Consider the following 21881-nt stretch of genomic DNA (forward strand, 5'->3'; position numbering starts at 1 on the left):
GAGCTTAGTTGCCAAAGTAATGTCTCTGCTTTTTAATATGCTAAGTTGGTCATAACATCTGCCTTTACCTGTGGGTAAATGGTACCCATCTGAGCAGCCAGGAGGAGAGGTGACCCCGAGAATGGTCACCTGGGCTTCCGGCTGTGCCTGCAGGAGGCAGAGTCCTGGCAAGCGGACCCTTGAGCCTGACCCAGCCCCTCGTCGCTGCCCCTCCCCACCTGGCGAGGGGGGCAGTCAGGGGCGAACTGAGCCAGGCTCATACCTTAGGGACGGCCAAGCACCTGGGGGTGTTTCCGGTATGGAGAGGGAGTCAGCGGAGGGAGAGGGCTGGTCCAGCTCACGGGGCTTCTGTCTGCCTGAGAATGACAGCCAACCCCAGGCTGACTCTCCCTGAATCTCCAGTCGCTCCCTGGCGCTAGCTGGGAACCCTTCCGATCCTGCAGTCTCTCTATATGCCTTTCATTTCTGTTAAAGAAACACACTTGCATTTGCCTTAGTTAAAAACCAAAACAGAGCCAGGAGGCAGGAACTCCGGGAAGCGTGTCAGGCTCGAAACTCATTCCCGTAGCGCCGCAGGTGTTCGTCTGCCAGGACAGGTAGGTGGCCCGCATGCTGGGCGAGTACTGTGGGAGGGGAGGGGGCAGTCAGGACAGGGTCACACGTCGCCCGTCACACCGGACACCGTGCTAGCAGAAGCGCCAGCTCTTCTGGGGGTGCTGGGCCAGCCAGGGCAGCTGGGCACCGAGTTTCAACGTCAAGGCCTCGTGGGGGTTATTGGAGGACAGTGGGGCTGGCCTGGGCAGGCTTCGTGTCTGCTGAGGCTTCCAACCCTGGGGCCATCAGGACATCCACTTCCCGAACTCAAGATGCACACCCGACCAGCCTCCCTAATGCACCCGCGCGCTAAGGAGCCCGCCGAGCGAGCAGGCTGACGGCACAGGCCCACTGACTCCGAGAGCCGGGCTCAAATCCCAGCCGTGCACCTTACTCATCCTATGACCTTGGAGGAGCTTCTCCAATTGCTCCTGCCTCAGTCTCCCCATCTGCACAATGGACCTAAGACGACTCAGCTCTTACATTGAAAGGACGGCCTAATATAAAGCAGGAAGATCCCTAACCCAGGGCTTCTCAAACCTGGCTGTGCATTAGAGACACTGCAGGGGTGGGGCTGGGGAGGGTTCTGAAAACATCTGGATTCCCAGACCGTACCCACCAGTATTTTTTTTGGAACCACCAGTACTTTTTTAAATGAGATAAAATACACATAAAATAAAGTCTTTTGGGACTTCCCTGGGGTCCAGTGGTTAAGAATCCACCAGCCAATGCAGGGAACAGGGGCTTGATCCCTGGTCTGGGAAGATCCCACAGGCCACGGAGCAACTAATCCTGTGCACCCTAGGGACAGTGCTCCACTGTAAGAGAAGCAGCGCAACGAGGCCCACACGCCGTGAGGAGGAGCAGCCCCCCTCGCCGCAACTAGAGGAAATGCACCCAGCAGTGCAGGCCCAGCGTGGCCATAAATGAATGAATACATAAATGAAGCTTTTTTAAAGTGCCACCTCTAATATTTTAATAATAAGTTCCTCCCAGTGCAGCCAAGTCGGAGAAACACAAAGTTTGAGTGTTCGCAGCAGATGTTAGCCAGCTACTGCTCAGAAGTTAAGGATGTGGCTTCTGACGTTATTGCATCTCCCGTCAAATGTATGACCTGGGAGTCTGCACGTCTAACAAGCTCCAGGTGCTGCTGGTCTGCTGACTCTGAGGAGCGATGATCTACAGGACCTGACTGTCCTCTGGCCCCAGGGGTTCAGGTCTGAACCACGCACACCGGAGCCGGACAAAGGCTTCCGGCTGGGCGGGGGATGGGGGCCCGAGACTCCTTAACTCCTTAAGATTGACTGGGTCTCAATTTTGCCCTCCCGGGGACACCTAGAGGCACTTCAGTTGTTCTTCAGTTGTTAAGTCGTGCCCCACTCTTTCTGACCCCATGGACTGCAGCACGCCAGGTTCCCTAGACTTCACCATCTCCTGGACTCTGCTCATGTTCATGGCCATTGAGTTGGTGATGCTATCTAACCATCTCATCCTCTGCCTCTTCTTCTTTTGCCTTCAGTCCTTCCTGAGGGAAGGTTTATTCTGCCCTTGAGCCTTGCAAATAAGGTCACTTTTCTGATTATCTCTGCTGAAGGCAGGGAGAGTGGCCCTGATCTTTCACAACAGAAGGCAATCTGAAATTCATTTACAGTTGGCATTCCAGGGCCTTGAGTAATTCATGTGTCACAGCATCAGATTTCTCCTAATTACGTTGTACTGAGATCAATATGAAAATCAGTCTGCATTCCTGGGGCCACAGCAGCTGGCGGGAGGGAGCAGGAACCGAGAGGCTTCTTCTGGGTTAGAGGGAAGCCAGCTTGGGGTTTCAAAGGTGCCAACTCTGGAAGTAGGCCTGGACAGGCTGCTGTCCCTGCCTGGGGCTCCCAGGAGCGAGAGGAAGGCCCAGGTCAAGCACAGTCTATAAAGGACAGCAGGGAGGTGCTCTGGGCAAAAAAACAGCAAGGTGGGGCCGGGCAAGGAGAGCCAGAGGGTCGGCTTGAGCAGGACACTGTGGACACTTGGGGCCGATCATCCTGCGTGCGGGGGGCTGGCCTGTGCCAAGCAGCGCCCCTGGCCTCCACCCGCTAACACCTGCCAACACCCCCTGCCAGGTGTGACAACCAAAGATGCCTTTAAGGGTAAAGTGAAAGTGGCAGTCACTCAGTTGTATCCGAATCTTTGGGACCCCGTAGATTGTAACCCACCAGGTTCTTTTGTCCATGGGATTCTCCAAGCAAGAATACTGGAGTGGGTTGCCATTTCCTCCTCCAGGGGATCTTCCCAACCCAGGGATCGAACCTAGGTCTCTGACGTCTCCTGCCTTGGCAGGTGGGATCTTTGCCACCTGAGCCATGGGGGAAGCCCAAAGATCCCTTGAGTTGTGGCCAGATGTCCTCTGGGGGAACAAACTCGAGTGCCCGTGGGGGAGACCCAGTGCTCCAAGGTAAGGCTGAAAGGTCACCTCCTCAGGCCCCGAAGAACTGTTTCTCCCTCTAGGGCCCATCGCACCGTACAGCACTTACTACAGCAGCTTTCTGAGTCTCCCCCCTGCAGATTACCCCACTTCCCGAAGATGGGCTGGGTCCCCGGCTCTCCTTCCCGGGTCCAGCGCTGTGCTTTTCACTAACAGCACAGCGCTGGACACCCTGAGCTGGTTCTCAAAGCCAAGTCTACGTCAAGAGTCTTGTGTCCTTGGGGCACCAGGGCTCCAGGTTCACCACCTGAATGTCTTCTTCCAAACTACCAGGATGAGCCAGGTGAAACGCCTTGCTAAGCCCAGTGAAGGCGATGGCTCCCTACCTGACAGACACCTGGCTCAAGAACGCAGACGTCCAACCTTGTCTCAGACCCCCTTCTTTCTTACAAATGCCAGGCTGATTTTTGTTTGTTTTCTGTTTTCTTGGCTGCACCACGCGGCATCAGGATCTCAGTTCCCCCATCAGGGATCGAACCTGCACCCTCTGCAGTGGGAGCTCGGAGTCTTAACCACTGGACCTCCAGGGACGTACCGGCAGTCTGGTTCAATGCTTATCCAATAACAAAACCGTTTCGTTCTTGTTCTTTTCTACCTCTGTGGGAGGGATCCACTGGGTTCCCAGGAAGCTTTCTCTTTAACTGGCCCCCTCCCCGGCAGGGTTTGTGCCTTGGCCTGGGGAGCCCAACTTACCGTGGGTGGAGGGGATCCTCTTCCGATGAGCGGCACGTTCTCCTAGCGCAGGTTCCCGCCGAACAGCGCGGCTTGGTTCCTGTGGGGTTGACAGGGGTGAGGAGCGCTCAGGGAGGGAACACAGGTGTGTGCCTGGGTTTCTGCAGGAGGGTCCCAGGGTGTGCATAAGGGAGATGGGATCGGACCACGGACAGAGGGGAGGGAGAAGCAGCAGAGAGCGGGTGATGGGGCCAGGGGAAACGCGGCTTGAGGCAAAGGCCCTGACACCTGCAGGGGCTCTTCCTCCAGCATAAGATGCTCTGGGGTTGCGGGGGGTGGCCCGCACTCAGGTGTCCTGACTGCAGCCAGGGGACCAGTGGCTTCGGACCCTTCCTCCCCGGCCGTGGTCCCCTGGACCCAAACATGCCCCCACCCGCAGACCCAGCTCCCCGAAGGCCAGGAAAAGTGCCACCGCCCCAGCCTGGCATGTTGTGGGGAGGCCCCGGGAGCCCCGCCGTACATGTACTCTGAGACGGGGGCGTTGGAGATGGTCTGGGCCGGGTGCAGGCTGCCCAGGCCGCTTCTGTAGCTGTAGAAGCTGCGAAGCTGCCCCCGAGGCGGGTTGTGGGCGGTGATGCGCCGGGCCTGGGGGTTGAAGGGGTCGTTGATGTCGTCATAGTCCCTGTCCCTAGGATGACACGCAGGACACGGCCGTGAGGGGCGGGGGGTGGGGGGTCCAGGCAGTGGGGTCCCGACCCACTTCCCAATCTTTCCTCCCAGGACTCCCCCTTGGCTGCAGGTGTCTCCTTGAGGTTCTCTGAAAGTATGGTCTTCAGCCCTGCCTTACACATATTACTCTGCTCCGTTCCCAACTGCACACCCACTTCCTCCAGGCAGTCCACCCTGCTGACCACCTGCCCACTAACCCTCCCTACCCTTACTCCTTTTCTCGAGACACTGAAACGCTCTCATGTCTGTCTCCTCTGTGAGACTATAGGTGCCCTGGCAACAGCGCTACAATCTGTTCCTTCCGGTATTCTGGGGGCACCCCTCCCTGCAGCAGCATCACCCCGCCAACTCCTGCAGAGGAAGAGGGGACAAGCTAAGGAGGCCAGGCTGTGGCACGATGCCCTCATCATCCTTGGCCCTGCTCTGGGCCCCTCCAATCTCCTTCTGGAGTCCTGCCTGGACTTTCAGGGACACTGCAGCAGAAACCCAGCCAGCCTGTTGGGGTTGAATGCCCGGTCCCCCTGCTGCCCTTCTCCACCCCAGGCTTTCAGTTCTCAGCTCAGCCGGAGAGCAGAGCCTCCCGCCTCCTTCCCCAGGAAGCCCACCTGGTGGCACAGTGCTTCCGTGCCCCCAGTCCCAGGCAGATCATGACGGAAAAGGCCAGGGCAGCCAGGAGGGAGAAGAGGCCGAGGTACAGCAGGCCCTCGAGGCCGTCGTAGCAGATGCCGGCGAGGGCGTCCAGGTAGTCCTGGAGGAGGAAGAGGGACACGCAGCTGCAGGGGAGAGCGGCAGTGCCGGGGGTCCCAGCTGGTCTCTGGAAGCCCCTCTCTCCCAGCCTGGGCTCCCCTCCCCCATCCCAGGCACAGTGTATACCCACGAAGGGCCCACGTTCGGGACCCCAACACGGGGTGCTTCTTGGTTCTCTCTCTACGCATTTGCTGAAAATACCGACTGTGTGCTGGGCTCGGAACAGGACAGATGACGAGCTTGCGGGTGGGGGAGTCAGAGGGCAGAGGGCATTTAATCTGAGGCCAGGACAGCAGGGAAGCGGAGCGAGCCTGCAGCCTCTGAGGCAAAGGGGCCAGGCTCGGCGTGTTCAGGAAGGACGGAGAGGTCAGGTGAAGACACACAAGACGGCGCCAGGTCATGCTGGACCTCACAGTGCAGGCGAGGAGGAGCTTGAATATAACGCAAGGTGATGGGAAGACATGGGTGGGCTTGGGGACGGAATGCTGTGATCCAATCCGGTTTTTAAAAGGCTGCTCTGGCTGCCGTGTATGAAAGGTGGTGAGAGGGTGGGAGACAGTGGGGAGTGGTTAGGAGGCCACGGCTGTCACCCAGGGGAGCAGAGAGGTGCTTGGACCAAGGCGGGGGCTGTGGAGGGGACAGAATCGGATGGAGCAGGGTGGATCCGAGGGTACAGTTGTGAGCACTCGCTGAGGGATGGGGAGTGGAGATGGGGGAGGAAGGAAGGGTACTGGGGCCACCCCCTGCTCTCAGCTCTCAAGTCAGGCTGCCGGGGTTGGAAACCCAAGGCCTCGACTCGACAGCTCTGGAATCTCTGGTAAGCTACTTCATAGATAAAAAGATATATACATCTGTCCATCTGTCTATCCATCCATCCATCCAAATTCACACACAAATTGCTACCTATAACATTTCTCATGAAATATCAGGTATTTCACCGTCTGACAGTGAGGACTAAACGACATGTCGGATGTACAGTGCGCAGAACGAGGTGGAAGACAGGGACCCAGTAAATTGCAGCCGTGATCATTATCATGACTGTTCGCGCGAAATCCACGTGGGATGTGAGAGCTTGTCCACATACACTGGCTTCCTGCTTTGGAGGCGAGGAGGGCTCACATGCGCCCAGCTTGCTCCCGGCATGGATGTCTGATACTGCAGATTCCTAGAGACCACCCTGGCAATGAGAGCGGGATGTCCACTGGCGACTCAGGAACCGGATGGGCTGACCAGATGGCTGGGGGTCTGTGCGCCAGGGAACAGCCCTCCTCATGCAGCTCAGGGTGCCCCGAAACAGACCCAACTCTCCGTATCCCCACCCCCTGGTACTGTTCTCTGCGTCTCCCCGGCTCAGCCACTGGAGAGGATCTAGAAGCCAGACACTCTCCCACCCCATCCCCTGAGTCAGGCAATCACTCTCCCAGCCTCTGCTGGCTTCTCCCTGGGACAATGTGGCCTGCTGGGGTGAGCCCCCTCACCCTCCGCCTGTCCCCCCGGGCCACCCCGCACCTTGTGCTGCCCCCGGCAGTCCAACAAGGTGGTCAGCTGGTGGAGGCCGGACTCGGATGAGTTGAGCAGGAGCTGGATTTCAAGCGGATCTTTCTGAAGCAGGAAGAGGCGGACATGCGGACAGACCGAGAGGCAGAGAGTGAGCGCGGGCAGCGGGGAGGGCTCGGGACGAAACCGCAGACGGCAGCTTCCAGCTTTGGCAGAGGGGCCTCTAAAGCCACAGGGAGGGGCTAGACGGCACAGGGAGGGGACCCGCTTTCTCTCCCCAGCCCGCCCCGAGAGGAGGGCCGGCCGCCTCACCTCTGCGGTGGGGAAGCGCGGCACGGCAAACGGCGGCACTCCTGCCACCTGGATCTGCATGGCGCTCAGCGAGCGCTGGAAGACGGCCAGGGCCTGGGGCCTGCGCCGGGAGAGACCGCAGCCCCACATGAGGTTTACTCCCAGGAGCCCCCTGCTGCCTGCTTCCCCTGCGGCCGCCCGCCCCGTGCCATCGTCTGCAGCTGCAGTCACACCCCTGATCGGGGACGGCCCTTCCTGCTGGCAGGAGACTTTTCCTCAGCCCTCAGCCTTCCTGAGAGCTACACCGTCCACCTGCTTCCTGCTACTCGCAGAGTCCTGGTTGGGAACCTTGTGAGAAATGTAGAATCTGGGGCCCGCCCCAGACTTAAGCACAACCTCTGCACGGAAACCAGCATCCAGGGTGATGGATGGGCATGCAAGCTGACCAAGAGCCCCCTGCAGAGGACCCCAAAGCAGCACGGAACTGCCAGGCACCTCCACCTTCCTGGTCAGTGCTGCGGCTGACCACTGGGGGGCGCTGGGGGCAGGGTTAGAGCTGGGCCGGGGAGCAGTACCTGCTGGAAGGGGCTGCTTGTGCTCTGACTGCAGTACAGGTATTATCGGTCACCTCTGCAAGGCACAGACACTGGAGTCAGGCAGAAGCTCACACGTGACCCGTGCTCATCCATCCTCCCTGGCCAGACCCGTCCCCGAGCTCCCGAAGGAGGCAGCTTCTAAGACGTGGCCCTTAGTTCGGCGGGACCTGAAGGACAGTGATGGGGTGGCTCTGGGTGACCACAGGACTGACAGGGAAAGTAGGGCACCGTCTGGGCCTCCCTGGTGGCTCAGAAGGCAAAGAATCCGCCTGCAGTGTGGGAGACCCCTGGGTGGGGAAGATGCCCCAGAGAAGGGAATGGCTACCCACTCCAGGATTCCTGCCTGGAGAATCCCATGGACAGAGGAGTCTGGTGGGCTACAGGCCACGGGGTCCCAAAGAGTAGGACATGACTGAGTGACTCACGCTTTCACTTTTTCTCAGGGGCACAGTCTGGCTGACCGCGGGCCTGGACCGAGCATCCCAGGGGGCTCTGACAACAGCAGCTGAGATCCTTACCGGGGCGGACCTGGCCCTCTGTGATGTTCAGGATGAAGGTGTCTGGAGATGCGCAGAAGTCGCTGGTGCCCTGAGCCAGGGAGAAACAGGAGGGGTGGAGGAAAGTCACACACTCCCAGGAGCTCAAGCATGGGGACCCCACAGCTCAGACCCAGCTGGGCAAGATCTGTCAATGGCCAGCCTCCCTGAAGTGGGTCCTGGCTTTGCCCCTGCCTGGCTCTCTTAACTTTAGAGACAAGGGCTTAGCTTGGGTCTCAGCGTCTTCATCAATCACACAGGAGATACGCCCTTCTCCTAATGAATCAATCCACACAGCGTACTCAGAAAAGTGACGGGCAGACAGACAGCAGGCACTCTGTGCTGTTACCTTTGATTTCTGAATGCCTCTCCTGGGAGGGACGCAGGTGAGGGAAGGGGATGCTACGGGATACTTTCTGGAGTTATCTGCTCCACCACCTTGTCTGCCAGTCTCTCAAGCCCGCCCCCACTTCGGGGGGTGTCCATCTATGAAGCTTGCCCCAGAATCTCTCCCTAAAGAGTTACAGAGGTGCTGAGTCCATCTCTGAGCTTTTGGGTCCGGGTCTTGTTGTGATAAGATGGGAGGCCAGGATGAGCACAGGGCTGAGAGGGGACGCAGGCTCCAGGCTCTGCTGTGGCCACGCCGGGGCACCACCAAGGGCCCACGGGGCCGAGTGGCGGAAGGTCTGGGCCCTGGAAGAGGTGGCTGCGAGGACGCCGCCCTCTGAGCCAGGCCCTCCGCAGATCTGGCCTGGGGGGTGCGGCGGGACACTGGGATGAGGGGGGCTCCCACCTTTCAGGTCACCCCATGACCCTCCTAGAAAGGGAATAAACGTGCAGAAAACCAACGGACCAGTGGGAAAGGTTGAAGGCAAAAGGAGAAGATGGCGGCAGAGGATGGGACGTTCGTATAGCATCACCGACTCAACGGACATGAACTTGGGCGAACTCCGGGAGATGGTGAGGGGCAGGGAGGCCTGGTGCACCGCAGTCCGTGGGGTCGCAAAGAGTCGGACACGACTGAGCGACTGAACGACAACAACAAACCGATGGACACTGACCACACGCCTCGGGGCCCACCGATCCGTCTCGCCCCCTCAACAAGCCTTCGCGGAAAGTGCCGCTCTCCTGCCCATCCTACACAGGAGGAAATGAGGCCTGGGGAAATTCAGGAACATTCCTGGGGGCCCCTGCCGGGCAGGGGGCATGCTTGGTGGCCAGAGCACCTTGGTGACCTGCCATCCTCTCCCAGAGGCCACTTCTCCCCGCTCCTTCTCCTTGGGCGCTGGCTTTCCTCTTTGCCTCACACTCCGGACTGTACAGCGGGGTGGCCGAGCAGGCGGGGCTCAGTTCCCCGGCTTCCACCTGCCTCCTTATCACGTTCTTTCTAAAAAATATTCATTTAACTGTGCAGGGTCTCAGTTGCGGTTCGCGCAATCTTTAGCTGGGGCTCGCGGACTCCAATTTGTGGTGTGTGGGTTCTAGCTCCCTGACCAGGGATCGAACCCAGGTCCCCTGCACCGGAAGCTCAGAGTCTCAGCCACTGGACCACCAGGGAAGCCCCCCGGCACGTTCTTTGGGGGGCAGTGCTCCTTCCTGGAGACCCTTTCTGGGGGGACAGGGGAGGGAGGGGGTGAGGCCACAGTGTTGGCGCTCTGCCCCACAGCTCTCAAAAACAAAAACAAGAGTAGCCCCAGAAAAACAGGTGGGTGGGCAGAGGCAGTGGCTGCACAAAAGCTCCCCACAACAGCCTCGGAGGGCCTGGCTCCTTCTGCCCCACTTCCTATTAAAATGCAGCAGGAGCTGCAGCCCCGTCAAAGGCCCATTCACTGCCTCACCCTCGCCCTCTCTCACACAAGGGTCTGATTAATCGAATTAGGGAGATGACTTTTCTCTGCAGCTCCCTGGCTGCCCGGGGGGCCCTCGGCTGGGAGCTGCAACACAGAAGCCTGCGGAGAGGGAGGAAACCCCGCTGGGAAGGAGCCAGCTCCCGAAGGGGCGCCCGCGGTGGCCAGCTGGAGGCGCCCGGGGAGGGCCCGCCGTGTGCAAGCTTCCCTGAGCTCACTCTTGTCCCTGAACAAGTGGCCTCGGCCAGCAGCCACCCTCCCTGGACCCTGTTCAGCCCGCCTAGCTCCAGATGACGTCAGGATGCGTTTGACCGTGACCTGGGCCCTCCCAGTGGCTCAGACGGTAAAGAATCCGCCTGCCATTCGGGAGAGCTGGATTCAATCCCTGGGTTGGGAAAAGCCCCTGGAGAAGGGAATGCTACCCACTCCAATATCCTGGCCTGGAGAATCCCATGGACTGAGGAACCTGGCAGGCTACAGTCGTCCACAGGGTGGCAAAGAGCCGGACATGACTGAGCGACTTTCACTTGGGCCCTCCTACTCTGCTCTTCCCTGTACCTGGAGGGGCCCCAGCCCTGGGGACGTAGGCTCCTGCCTGCCCAGGGCTCACTCACTGTGTGATGTGGGGAGGGGGGACAAAGCAGCAGAGGTCCACCTCCTCCCTCTTCCGGACAAGCTCTGCCCAGAGCTACTCAGACAAGCAGCACCAGGGTCCATGCATTCTGGGGACATCGTGGAGGCCAGGGTCACCAGCCGGCCCCATCACTGGGCCAGGCACGCGTTTGGGTAGAGGGCTTCCCGTGGGAGCCCCCCCAGGTTTTTTTCTCCCAGATCAAAAGGGCAGAATGGACGCAGGTCACAGGTTTGCTCTGTGGCCCTTAAGTCAGATAAGGGATTCTTTGAAATCCCCGTAAATCTGCCCCTCTGTCACAAACACACACATACACAGACACACAGCCTGTACCACCACTGTGTCGATCCACATGGGGCTGTGATGATCTGCCTATGAGCTGAAACTTAAGAGGAAACGTCCCGTTCTTCTGATTCTTCCATCTCCAGGCACCCACACCCCCGAGAGCCACGTAGCCGAACGTCGGATGAATGAATGAACGCTGTGCACACAGCTCCTCTGGAGCGTTTGGTCCACCAGAGACCAAGCGGACCTGCCTAGCTGGCTTCCGCCCACACTCCACACACCCTGTGTGTGTGTCTGTTTCTCTTTGTTCTTTTAACATTTCAAGGTGCCACAACTAGAAACACACAGCACTGTGAACCGGACAGTGTGTGTGAGTCCAAGCGCAGGGGACGGGAGGCCACCTTCCGCTTTCCGGACGCTGGGGAAGAGGGCCTGGAGTGCGCGCTGAGGCCCAGGGGCGCTTCCAGGACGGGGTTTGAGCCCCGCCCAGTCCCACCATCTGGGCTCAGCGCTTCACACCCAGAGGAGGCCCCTGGTCCCTCGTCCCCAGCCGCACAGGCTGTGGCGGGTGGGTAAAGGATCAGGCTTCAGGCCTCTTATCTTGGCTCTGCCCCCAAATGCCTCGTGACCCTGGGGCAAGCCTCTTCCTTTCCCGGGGCCTGTGGCCCCATCAAAAGGGATGAGCCAAGCCCCTTTCAGTCCCAGACTCTCGGATTCTTGGTTAGGGACTGAGACCAGAAGCTGGCCCTGCCCTGGGAATACCGGACGGGACACATCGACGCACCACCAGACCGAAGACCACCTGGGCAGACCACCCAGCACCCCCCCCGGCCCTCAACTCACCACGGCCGTGAAAGCGTCAGCAGCCAGGGACGTCCAGCTGAGGAGCAGGGCCAGCACCCCGCAGCAGAGCATCCTAGAGAAGCAGCCGCCGGTGGGGTCCCGGCAGAGGCTGGCAGGTGGGGGCCCCGTGGTGGCTGCCCATCCCCCAGCCTTCGGGGCCCTTCCTCTCGGCTACGACCTTGGCCCCCCTGGTTCTCAGTGGCCCCGAGGGCAGCCCCAGCCTGAGCCCTGACACCGCCCCACTGACTGCTGGCAGAGGGAAATGGACCGATGTCCGGGGCACAGGTCGCCAAGGGAAGAGATGGCAGCAAGGGCGCGAGCTGAGCGGCTCTAACGGCTCAGCTGCAGGACAGTCAGGCCCAGGAGGCAGGGGCTGGAGCGGGGAAACCTGCCCCTGGCTTGGTGTCCAGATGGCAGGATGGTGGCTGCTGCCCCCAACCCCACCCCGGGGCCGGGTGCTGAGGAGGGGGAGGGAGGGGGCGTCAGGCTGCCCCTGCTGCCCACATGCCCCCGGCCCCCCAGGCCCTCATCCCTCTGGACGGCGGCACCGTCACTCCCCACGCTTGGCCAGCTCTTCCCCCAGACCCAGAGGCAGGCTACTCACAAGGCCAGGAGGCACCTGGAGTGCTTGGCCAGACCCAGGCAGGTGAGGAGGCACAGGACCAGGTCCAGGATGAACAGCAGGAGGTAGGAGAGGGAGCGGGAGCGGCGGTCAGGGAAGCACTGCCCGCCCGGGGCCCCTGGCCCGCTGGCCTGATCGTGGGACTAACTGCCCATAGCCGGTGGCTACACTGATGAGACCGGGGGCCAGCCCTGCCCCAGACAGCAAGAACCCAGTGTGCACGGTGGACAGCCCTTGGGGTTCAGGGGGCTGCACCGCGGCCTGTGCCTGGCCAAAGGAGTCACCCTCCCTCCCCTGGCTGAGTGTCTGAACCAGCACTGTCTCCTAGAACTTTCTGCAGCGATGGACACGGACCACCTACACACTGACCACTCTCTGCCGCTACCTACGCGTGGCTGAGAACGTGAAACATGGCTGATACAACCGAGGAAGCGAATTTCTCCTTTTACTTTCTTTTCTCCCTTTAGAATTGAAGCATAGTTGCAATACAATATTATGTAAGTCACAGGCGTATAAAAATGAGTCACAATTTTTAAAGGTTATACTCCATCTATAGTTACTATAAAAGACTGGCTATACTCATGTTGTACAGTATGTATCCTTTTCCTTAGTTTTTGATTTAATGTTTACTGTGCACGGGAGTATAGCTGCTCTGCAACGATGTGACAGTTTCGGGGGAACAGTAAAGCCACGCAGTTATACACATACACGTGCCCACCCTTTCAGTTACTTTACCTTTTGCTGTGGGCCATGCGGGATCTTCCTCAACCAGGGGTTGAACCCGCGCCCCCTGCAGCAAAAGTGCAGAGTCTGAACCACTGGACCGCCAGGGAAGTCCCTCATAGCCTTTGTTCCAACAGCCACACGTGACCAGTGGCCACGCCATGGACGGAGCAGGTCTAAGCCATCTCTCGGCAGCCTCCTGGGAGGCATGTATTTGGACCCTGGTTCTCGTTGCTTCTAGAAGACACACACAGTGTCAGACCAGGCGAGGTCTGACGGATCTATGCCACGGATCATAGTTTTGAGGGATCATAGCCACGGATCTAAGAAAGCGCCTAAGAGGCCTGCGTCTTTAACAATGGCGCAACGCAAGGAAGAGTAGCTCCTGTTCTTCACAACGAGAGAAATTCCAAACCCAGCACTGCGTGGGAAGCCAATGCTCTTGGTAGAGTAAACCAGTGCTCGGAGTGGCAAGGGGATGATTAAACCACCCAGTTCTGGGGGTAAAAACAGTCCAAGGAGGGCTCCACAGGTCAGGACTCCCCATCGTTCATTAGCTTTCCAAGGGCCCCGCCCCCACAGGGCAGGGAAAGCATCGGGATGGTCAGGTGCACCTCGGGGAGCTTTCTCACCTGAGACTGAGGGGCGCAGCTGAGCAGTTTCTGAGCCCTGACTTCCTGGGGTGGGAGGGGTAAGCACAACCCTAAGTCTCTGACCTCTCCTGAGAGGGGCTCTGGGCAGAGACCTCAGGGTCCAGAGGAAAAGCGCTTTCCCCCCGGAGTTTGTTGACTGGTGTCAACCAGCGGGAGAGGAAGAGGGTGTGGCGCGAGGAGGGGACTTGGGTTGGATCTTAATCAGTGATGCGCTCATTCGCTCAGTCGTGTCCGGCCCTCTGCGGCCCCGTGGACTGCAGCCTGCCAGTCCTTTACCCGTGGGATTCCTCAGGCGAGAATCCTGGAGTGGGTTGCCATTTCCTCCTCCAGGGGATCTTCCTGACCCAGGGATCGAACCCACATCTCCTGCACTGCAGGCAGGTTCTTTACCATTAGCGCCACCCGGGAAGGGAAGCCCAGTCTGTCAGGATCACCCCACCTTTCAGACAAGGTCTAGTTTCCGCAACAGCCAACAAAACTCAAATGCCATTTTTATTGTTTAAAAGGAGTTGGGGGGCGGGAAGCGACTACTCAGTAACAAAACTAGATTCCTTCCCACCCCCCAGCCACAGTAGGGGGAATGCCCATCGGCCCCTTCCCCAACCATCCAGCATGCCCTTGTCCTGGATGTGGGCCCAGGAGCCCTATCCCACTAACAGTCCCTCCCTGCTCCACCCCCGCCCCCCACTCCTCAGGCCAAGTCTGACTGCAGATCTTAGAGTAGAGTTTCGGCAACAGAGGTCTCTGCCCAGGCAGCCTTGGGATCCAGGGCTGGGAAGCCAGGGAGTCCTGCCATCCAGGCCATGCCTCCTGGGCTCAGTTCCCCTTCCCGGTAGTACTGAAGGCACGGAAGTGGGGGGGGCAGGCGCCCCCATGATTCCTGGGTCCCAGGGGCCCCAGCTTTCTGAGATCCCGCGCTCCTGATGCCAGGTCTCCCACATCTGCCCAGCCTCCGTCTCCCTTTCCTGCCACACCCTATCAAGCCTTGGCGGGCAGGAGGGCCGGATCCAGGCAGGGCCCCTCAGTTGTGCTGGAAGCGTCCATCTTTGCCTTGGGTATTTGTGCCATAGGGCAGGCGGCGCATCCGACTAACCCGTCCGGAAACACCCAGTGGGTTGGAGGGGACAGCGAGGGGGGAGGGGTCCTCGGGGCCTGCAACGGGGAGGGGCCAGGAGCTGTGCTTTAAGGCATGCCTCTCCATGCCCCTGTCATGACCCACAGTGGCTCTGAACTCCCTCGGGGCACCCCCCAAGAGGCCAGTCCCACCAACAGTCTTCAGGAACCCTGTTTCCAGCAAGGGGCAGTCATAGGGGCAGGGAGCTCAACCAGCCTCCTCCCTGGCCTGGCTAAGGGCTCCCCTCTCCCCAATGCTATTCCCCCCCACACTTGCTGGTACTTACCCAAGTTCTGGCACGGAGGGAGTTTGACCGTGGCCATAGGCAGCATAGCCTTTCCCAGGGGCCGGATGGTAGGGGTTAGGTGCCCAATCACTGGCATCCTCTGGTCTGAGATGTGATTCTCCACAGGACGGAGCCCAGCAACGTGCATCTTGGGGCGGGAGAGCAGTGCTGGCTGGAGAGCCGGATGAGCTGGGATCTGCGTGGGGGTCTGAAACAAGGAGATGTTAGCTTCACTTGGGGGACACTCCATGGAGAGTGGTGCACAGCCAGGGTTACCCTGAGGCCTCTGGAGCAGCCCAGGCTTCAGAACCTGGCAAGGAGGGGGCCCTGACACCCCCAGCTCCTGTCCCCCTAGGCTCACCCCTTGTCCTGTGACTTCAAAGGACTGGGACTTCCGCTTCCTCTTTGCCTCCAGGGACTCCTCTCGTTTCTTGCTTAGGCTTTTCTTCTGGCCTTGCGGTGTGGGACAAGGGCCATCGCCATGACGCTCGACCGCCTGGGATGGCGCCTCGCCCGTGCTGCTGGACAGGCTGTCCTCGCTGGCAGTGTGCTGGAGGGTGGGGCTGGGCGGCCGCTTGCAGGCCAGCAGTCCGGGCAGCTGCATGTCATCAGTCTCGCCCAGCGAGTACAGGGACAGGCTGCTGTGCCTCATGGTGGGTGCCAGCAGTTGGCGCCCCTCGGCCCCCAGGGCCTGCAAGCGGTACGGGGCGGCCTTCACGGAGATGCCCTTGGTGTCGGTCGGGGTCTCCTTCTTCCCTACGGCAGGACAGAGGGGCACCCAGCCCGGGATCAAGGCCACATTTTCCTCCCCCTCCTGCACCTCCAACACCCCTTTCTTTGCTGTAGCTCACCCCAACTTGCTTGCTGTTTGAGAAACTTTGGGCAAGTTTCTGAGCCTTCTTTTCATCTGTAAACTGACAATGGTAAAACTAACCCCAGAGGGTTGTGGAGATTGTTTTTTTTTGGACCATGACACATGGCATAACGGATCTTAGTTCCCCGACTGGGGATCAAACCTTCACCCGCTGCAGTGGAAGTGCTGAGTCTTAACCACTGGACCGCCAGGGAAGTCCCAGGTTCTGAGGATGGATTGCTAAGATAATGGGGGTCGCCTGTGGCCACAGGGTAGGGAGGACTCGGACTCTATTTGCCATTACAACTATTTCCCAGTGGCAAGTGGAGGGGGCGTGATCCCAAGTGCCATGTGTTCCCCATTCTGGTTTCCGACTGTGTCCCCTGCTCTGTGTGGACAGAGCAGGTGGGTACTCTTCTCTGGGCACCGGTGCCTGTCTTTCTAGAATGATGCCTGGGTGTGTTCAGCAGCGGAGAGGGAAGGAAGGGGCTTCGTGCTGGGTGCTCTGAGCTGTTGGGATGATTCCAGGCTCAGGCTGATGAGGGGGTGGGGGGAGGCAGGGGACACACCTTTGCGGGTCAAGGGGATCTCCGCAAGATTCTCCATGCTTTCAGGGGAGAAGTTGATCTGGCCGTTCAGAGCAACCTGAGTGGTGGCCTGTGAGATGAATGGGTTGGGAAGAGAAGCCACTGGACCCAGCAGGGACCCTACGTCCTCAGAGGGCTGTTTTGGAAAAGTTCTATCCCAACCATTGGGTGTCCCCCCCGGGTACTCCCACCCACATCAGGGGGGCCCGTGGGGCCCGCTGCTCACCTCCTGTGTCACCAGGTTGCTGGCCGGGATAGGGGGTGGGGTGGGCACAAAGGAGCCCTTCGCTTGCCAGGCCCGGGAGCTGGCCTTTAACAGGTGGTTGGCTTCACTGAGGTCAGCAGAGGAGGACGGGCAGCTGTTGCCCAGGCTGGCACCACAGGAGTCCCACGCCCACCCCTCCTGAGAACTGTTGCATTGTGGGAACGAGGACCCCAAAGTACGGCTCCAGACATGTGCCCCCTCCCCGCCTTCCGTTCCTGCTCCATCCTCCCTGGGGAGCCAGGTCTGGGATGGCATCTCTGAGACACGGCCCGGTGTCTCAGGTGGGTTGGACGGCCGGAAGTGGTCCTCAGGCTCACCTCTCAGTGTTGAGTAGAGGAAGGAAGCTTCTGTGCTGGTGGGGGGACTCGGAGTTCGGCATCTTGACGTTCTCTAGGTCAGACTCCTCTGGGGTTGGCACGGTTCCTGGGGGGCTAATCTTGGGCAAGGTGCTGTCCTGGGGAGGGGAAAGGAGCGAGAGGGGAGTCGGAAGACTTGGTCTCGGACTGAGTAAACAGCCTGCCTAACACAGGCACACAGTGTGTCTGTGGCTGTAATCTGGGCTGGGAGCCCCAGAAGACAGGGGGGCTCGTGTTCTGAGTCCCAGGGTCCAGCTGTGGTCTGCTAGGCATCCCCAGTGGCACCGCCTGGTGGCCTGGTCTCCTGGGAGGGCATCTGGGGCCCTTAGTGCTATCTCAGACGGCCAACCCTGATCCTTAGACCCTGGATGGAGACACGTGCCGGAGAAGAACACCACAGGAGGGGAGCCTGGGGAGGCTTTGGGTCGAATAACAAGCAGAAGGAGAAGCCAGCTTTCTGGGGACCAGCCAGCCGGGTCCCGAGGCCACCCTAGGTGCTGGCAGGCGCTGCCCTGGTCCTCAGCCCCGCCCTTAGTCATGTGCGCATGGTCCGGCCCGGGCACCCGCCTGCAGGGCCTGAGAGGCAAGGCGGTCCATCATGGTGGCGCGCTCCAGGCTGCCCTCCTCCTGCTCCCGCAGGTACACTTCGTACAGCTCCTTCAGGTGCTGCGGGACGGCCAGGTTGCAGTCTGCGGCGGGGGAGCGGAGAGGCAGGGCTCAGCGCGCGCCCCGGGACCCTCGGCGGCGGGCCGGACGCGCGGGGCGGGGCCCCTACCCTGGATGAGCTGCCGCTGGGCGCGGATGATCTCCTCGCAGAGGCTGCGGCGCTGCTCCAGGTGGCGCAGGACCTCGCGGCAGTGGCGGAGCGCCCCGGCGTGGCGCAGGGCGTGCGGCTGCATCTCGGCGTTCCGCAGCTCCAGCTCATGCACGCGGCAGAGCAGGCCGAGCGCCTCGCGCTGCTGCTCTGACCTGACGCGCTGCGGCAGCGTCTCCTCCAGGCGGCGGGCCCGCGCGCGCAGCTCTCGGCACCGCTGCTCCAGCGCCAGCTGGGGAGCCGAGCGGGCCGTCAACACCAGGTGGCTGGAGAGCGGCCGCCCGCGCCCGCCGCTGAGCGGGTCCTCGGCCCTCCAAGGCCCCGGACGCTGGGCGGCCGGCTGAAGCCCCACTCCGAGGCCCGCTTTTCGAACCCGTGTCTTGAACTCTGCAACTGGGGACTGCTCCTGGGTGACCCCTCTGTGCCACCTTCTTGCAACCCAGCCCTGAAACAGGCTCCGTGCAGGGAAGTCGCTCAGTTCTGCCCAACTCTGTGTGGTCCCATGGACCGCAGCCCGCCAGGCTCCTTCTCCCATGGGATTCTCCAGGCAAGGATACTGGAGTGGGCTGCCATTTCCTTCTCCAAGGGATCTTCCCGACCCAGGGATCGAACCTCGGTCTCCCGCATTGGCAGGCAGACCCTTTACCATCTGAGCCACCAGGGAATCCAGGGAAATGAGCTCTGTGGACCAGCTCAACCCCAGCTCACCTGATGCCCTCTGGACTGGTGGACCCAAGCCCCCTGGTATGGCTATGCTCCAGAACAGAGAAGGGCGATCTGGAAAATCCTAATTAGAATGTTGGCTACCCGTTTCCTGAGTCTTTAATATGTGAAAGGATGTATTTACTCTTCTCATCAACCCCACTAGGGTTGACCACTCCCATTTTAAAGATGAGTTCTTGCCTGGAGAAGCCCATGGACAGAGGAAGCTGGTGGGCTATATAGCCCATGGGATAGCAAAGAGTCAGACCCAACTGAGCACACACACAAAGCGTTAGTCCCTCACTGGTGTCCGACTCTGTGACCCGCCAGGCTCCTCTGTCCATAGGGATTCTCCAGGCAAGACTACTGGAGTGGGTAGCCATTTCCTACTCCAGGGGATCTTCCCGACCCAGGGATCAAACCGGCATCTCCCGCATTGCAGGCGGATTCTTTACCATCTGAGCCACCAGGGAAGCCCTCAGATGCGAAAGAGAGACTCAAAGTCACACGGGATTTGTGGCCTGAGAGCCCAGGTTTCACGCCTCCCACAAGCCTCCCCCAGCCCCTTCCTGCTGAGTCTCTCAACCACCCTTGCCCAGCCCCCCGAGCCCCAGGGACCTTCTGCTTTCGCAGCTTCTTCTGCTCAGTCATGAATGTGGCGATGCTTTTGCGGGCGGACACCACCTCGGCAGGCTCCTTGATGTCTGGCTGGCCGTCCCCGGTGTCCAAGTCCTTCCCGGTGTCATCCTTAGTGAAGGACTCCTTCCGACGCTCCTCCCGCCACTTGAGTGCCTGGCGTGACTTCTTGCGCTTCCAGCTGCCGCAGCCCCAACCCCAAAGGAGACGGGGGATTCAGGCCATGGGGTTGGGGGGCACAAGGTGCAGCTCCAGCTCCCGGCTCCCATCCCAGGCCAGCGGTGCTTACCCGGTGATGGTGAGCAGGTGGCAGGAGGAGTCCATCTGCAGCTCCATGCCGCGGTTCTCCAGCTCCAGCAGGCGTCTCCGAATGTCCATTTGCTCCTGGAAGGTGCTGATCAGCTGCTCACGAAGGTGTTCCATCGCAGCCTGTTCACCCCGCCCGCTGTGCAGCTGGACCTCGGCTGCCCGTTGAATGGGAAGTGGGAGAGGTCAGCGGAGGAGGAACAGTCAGGCCAGGAAAGTCTGGGTCCGCCTGGGCCCTCCCCTCTCTCTTTCTCCCCACAAGACTTCCGTGCAACCACCTCCTCCAGGAAGACCTCCTAGATTACCCCCTGCCACATCCCATTTCTACACTGTCTTCAGGCGGTGACCCAAAGGTGACTCCCAGCCTCCCTGTATGAAGTGGGCTTCCGCCAGCCTTTAGAGCGCCTTTCTGTCAGCTAGTAAAAGGCACCCCTTAGACACTCTACTGCCATGTGCTGCAAAATCGTCAAAGCAAGTACAGAAAATCTGTAAGGGAACCGTATCCCTTCTGGTGATGCCGGGCGCAGTCTCACAGCCCTCACTGCAGTCCCCAGAGTGAAGCCCGCACACAGCTAAACGCCCAGGTGGCTCTCACTCTGATACCACCGAATTCTGGGGTCAGGTCTGTGAGGCAGAGATCGCGATTCTGTTTGACAGCTGAAGGACAGAAAGCTTAAAGGCTGCTCAGTCAGAAAGAGCCCGGCTTTGAAGCCAGCGCTGTCTGGCCACAGAGCACCCCGAGGCAGCCTGGAGGGGCTTCGGGAGACGGGCTCCCCCTCACGCACGCATGCACCCTGGATGTGGCGCGTGTCGCCCCGCTCCAGCTGGGCTCGGTCTGGGCTCCGCCCGCCCTGCTTCTCGATCTTGCACTTGAGCCTCTGGATCTCGCCCCGGAGGTCAGCGATGATGTTCGTGTACTGGGCGATGTGGTAGGAGACGCTGAGCAGGTTCTGCTTCACCTGGGGAGGGGGCGGGGTACAGTCACCCGGAGGCCAGGGCCTGCCCTCGGGGACCCCCTTTTCCTTTCTCCTGGGTGACAGCAATGACCTCTCCGCCTCCGACTGTGTGCTGTGCTTAGTCGCTCAGTTGTGTCTGACTCTTTGCGACCCCATGGACTATGGCCTGCCAGGCTCCTCCGTCCATGGGAATTCTCCAGGCAAGAATGCTGGAGTGGGTTGCCATGCCCTCCTTCAGAGGATCTTCCCAACCCAGGGGTGGAACCCAGGTCTCCCTCTCTGTGGGCATCTTCTTTACCATCTGAGCCAGCAGGGAAGCCCAATACTGGAGTGGGTTGCCATGCCCTTCATGGGGGATCGTTCCCACCCAGAGATTGAGCCCAGGTCTCCCGCATTGCAGGCAGATTCTTTACCACTTGAGCCACCAGGGAAGCCCTGCCTCCAACCCTACAACCTATCAAACTACATGCCTCCACCAGAGGCATACTCCTAAAATCGTGCCCCACCCCAGCCCCGGCCCCTGCGCCACTCAACCTTCGTTGGCTCCCGACTGCGGGGGAACGCCCTGATTCCTCATCTGGGGCTGAGGGCACACTGCTCTCTCTGGTTTCATTCAGCTCACTCAGCCGAGGAACCGGTCCCCTCGCCCCCTCCGCGCGGACACCTCCTCCTCCCTGCCTTGGGAGCCTCCGTCCTTACTGCTCCCTCCCTTCGGGAGTCCCCTCTTCATCCTTCAGAGTCCCACTCACCGGCTCTAAAGAGGTTCGTGGGAATCCCACTGGCCTCCCTGCTGTTGGTGTGATTTCCTGCTATTAATAATACTCTGAACTATCAATTCGCTCTTTTAAGGGTCTCTTCCCACCATTAAGTTCCTTAATGGAGAGAGCAGAGAGAACGCATCCAGCTCCTGAAACAGTCACCGGACAACTGAAGTGTTAGGAGAATGCTGGTTAGGTTCTCAGACTCTTAACACGGGTGGGCCCAGATGACCTCATAGAGAGCCAGGATTCTAACACACTGACCAGAAAAGGTGACGGGGCAGACCTCAGTGCCACTCCTACCCAACTGGGAAGCCACTTAGCTCCCTCCAGCCTCACTTTCCTCAACTGTAAAGTGAGGACAGAAGTAACGGCTGCCTCGTCTGAGGATCACACGAGATGAACTGATAAGGGGTTCACAGTAGAAGCACTCATAAGTCACCAACACTGTCACTGTTGGGAGTAAAGGTCTGAACGAGCACCTCTTAAAAGGAAACAGGAAGGGGCTG

At 60.0% G+C, this 21881-nt stretch overlaps 2 protein-coding genes across 5 annotated transcripts; both read right to left on the reverse strand.

Moving 5' to 3' along the window:
• Positions 1 to 486: 486 nt before the first annotated feature.
• On the reverse strand, positions 487 to 14070 carry LOC148775907 (protein tweety homolog 2-like). Of its 4 annotated transcripts, XM_088841811.1 has the most exons (10): positions 12346 to 14070; positions 11742 to 11814; positions 8118 to 8187; positions 7579 to 7633; positions 7025 to 7124; positions 6725 to 6817; positions 5074 to 5216; positions 4266 to 4427; positions 3761 to 3839; positions 487 to 623 (listed from the first exon to the last, which is right to left on the reverse strand). In XM_088841811.1, exons 2-9 carry the CDS (start codon positions 11811 to 11813, stop codon positions 3803 to 3805), a joined length of 732 nt encoding a protein of 243 aa, XP_088697937.1. In that variant the 5' UTR covers position 11814; positions 12346 to 14070; the 3' UTR covers positions 487 to 623; positions 3761 to 3802. The 4 variants fall into 4 exon arrangements, with proteins under 4 accessions (XP_088697937.1, XP_088697934.1, XP_088697936.1 ...); XM_088841808.1 differs by lacking the exon at positions 12346 to 14070 and having other exon boundaries at positions 4260 to 4427; XM_088841810.1 differs by lacking the exon at positions 487 to 623 and having other exon boundaries at positions 3428 to 3839.
• A 143-nt stretch (positions 14071 to 14213) lies between these two features.
• Positions 14214 to 20586, reverse strand: LOC129555915 (kinesin-like protein KIF19). The gene is made up of 11 exons (XM_088841812.1): positions 20452 to 20586; positions 19642 to 19816; positions 19335 to 19533; positions 17976 to 18246; positions 17768 to 17889; positions 17162 to 17298; positions 16806 to 16911; positions 16562 to 16649; positions 15501 to 15895; positions 15140 to 15311; positions 14214 to 14891 (listed from the first exon to the last, which is right to left on the reverse strand). The coding sequence occupies exons 2-11, from the start codon at positions 19773 to 19775 to the stop codon at positions 14761 to 14763; spliced, it is 1755 nt and encodes a 584-aa protein (XP_088697938.1). The 5' UTR covers positions 19776 to 19816; positions 20452 to 20586; the 3' UTR covers positions 14214 to 14760.
• Between the last annotated feature and the right edge of the window lie 1295 nt (positions 20587 to 21881).

Source organism: Moschus berezovskii, chromosome 12 (assembly GCF_049115385.1).
Source record: "Moschus berezovskii isolate FMDL1 chromosome 12, NW_MosBer_1.0, whole genome shotgun sequence".
NCBI lineage: Eukaryota > Metazoa > Chordata > Mammalia > Artiodactyla > Moschidae > Moschus > Moschus berezovskii.

Bases quoted from the DNA above. Each gene is read 5' to 3' on its own strand.
- LOC148775907 (XM_088841808.1), bottom strand. From the start codon at position 11,813: ATGCTCTGCTGCGGGGTGCTGGCCCTGCTCCTCAGCTGGACGTCCCTG. The intron at 7,125-7,578 runs GTACTGCTCCCC...CTCCCGGCGCAG, and splicing joins CAAGCAGCCCCTTCCAGCAG to GCCCCAGGCCCTGGCCGTCT. The intron at 3,840-4,259 runs GTACGGCGGGGC...TCAACCCCACAG, and splicing joins GCCCCCGTCTCAGAGTACAT to GAACCAAGCCGCGCTGTTCG.
- LOC129555915 (XM_088841812.1), bottom strand. From the start codon at position 19,775: ATGGAACACCTTCGTGAGCAGCTGATCAGCACCTTCCAGGAGCAAATG. The intron at 17,890-17,975 runs GTAGGGGCCCCG...CCCCCGCCGCAG, and splicing joins CCAGCGGCAGCTCATCCAGG to ACTGCAACCTGGCCGTCCCG. The intron at 15,896-16,561 runs GTGTGTCCCCTG...GTCCTGCCGTAG, and splicing joins GATCCCCTTGACCCGCAAAG to GGAAGAAGGAGACCCCGACC.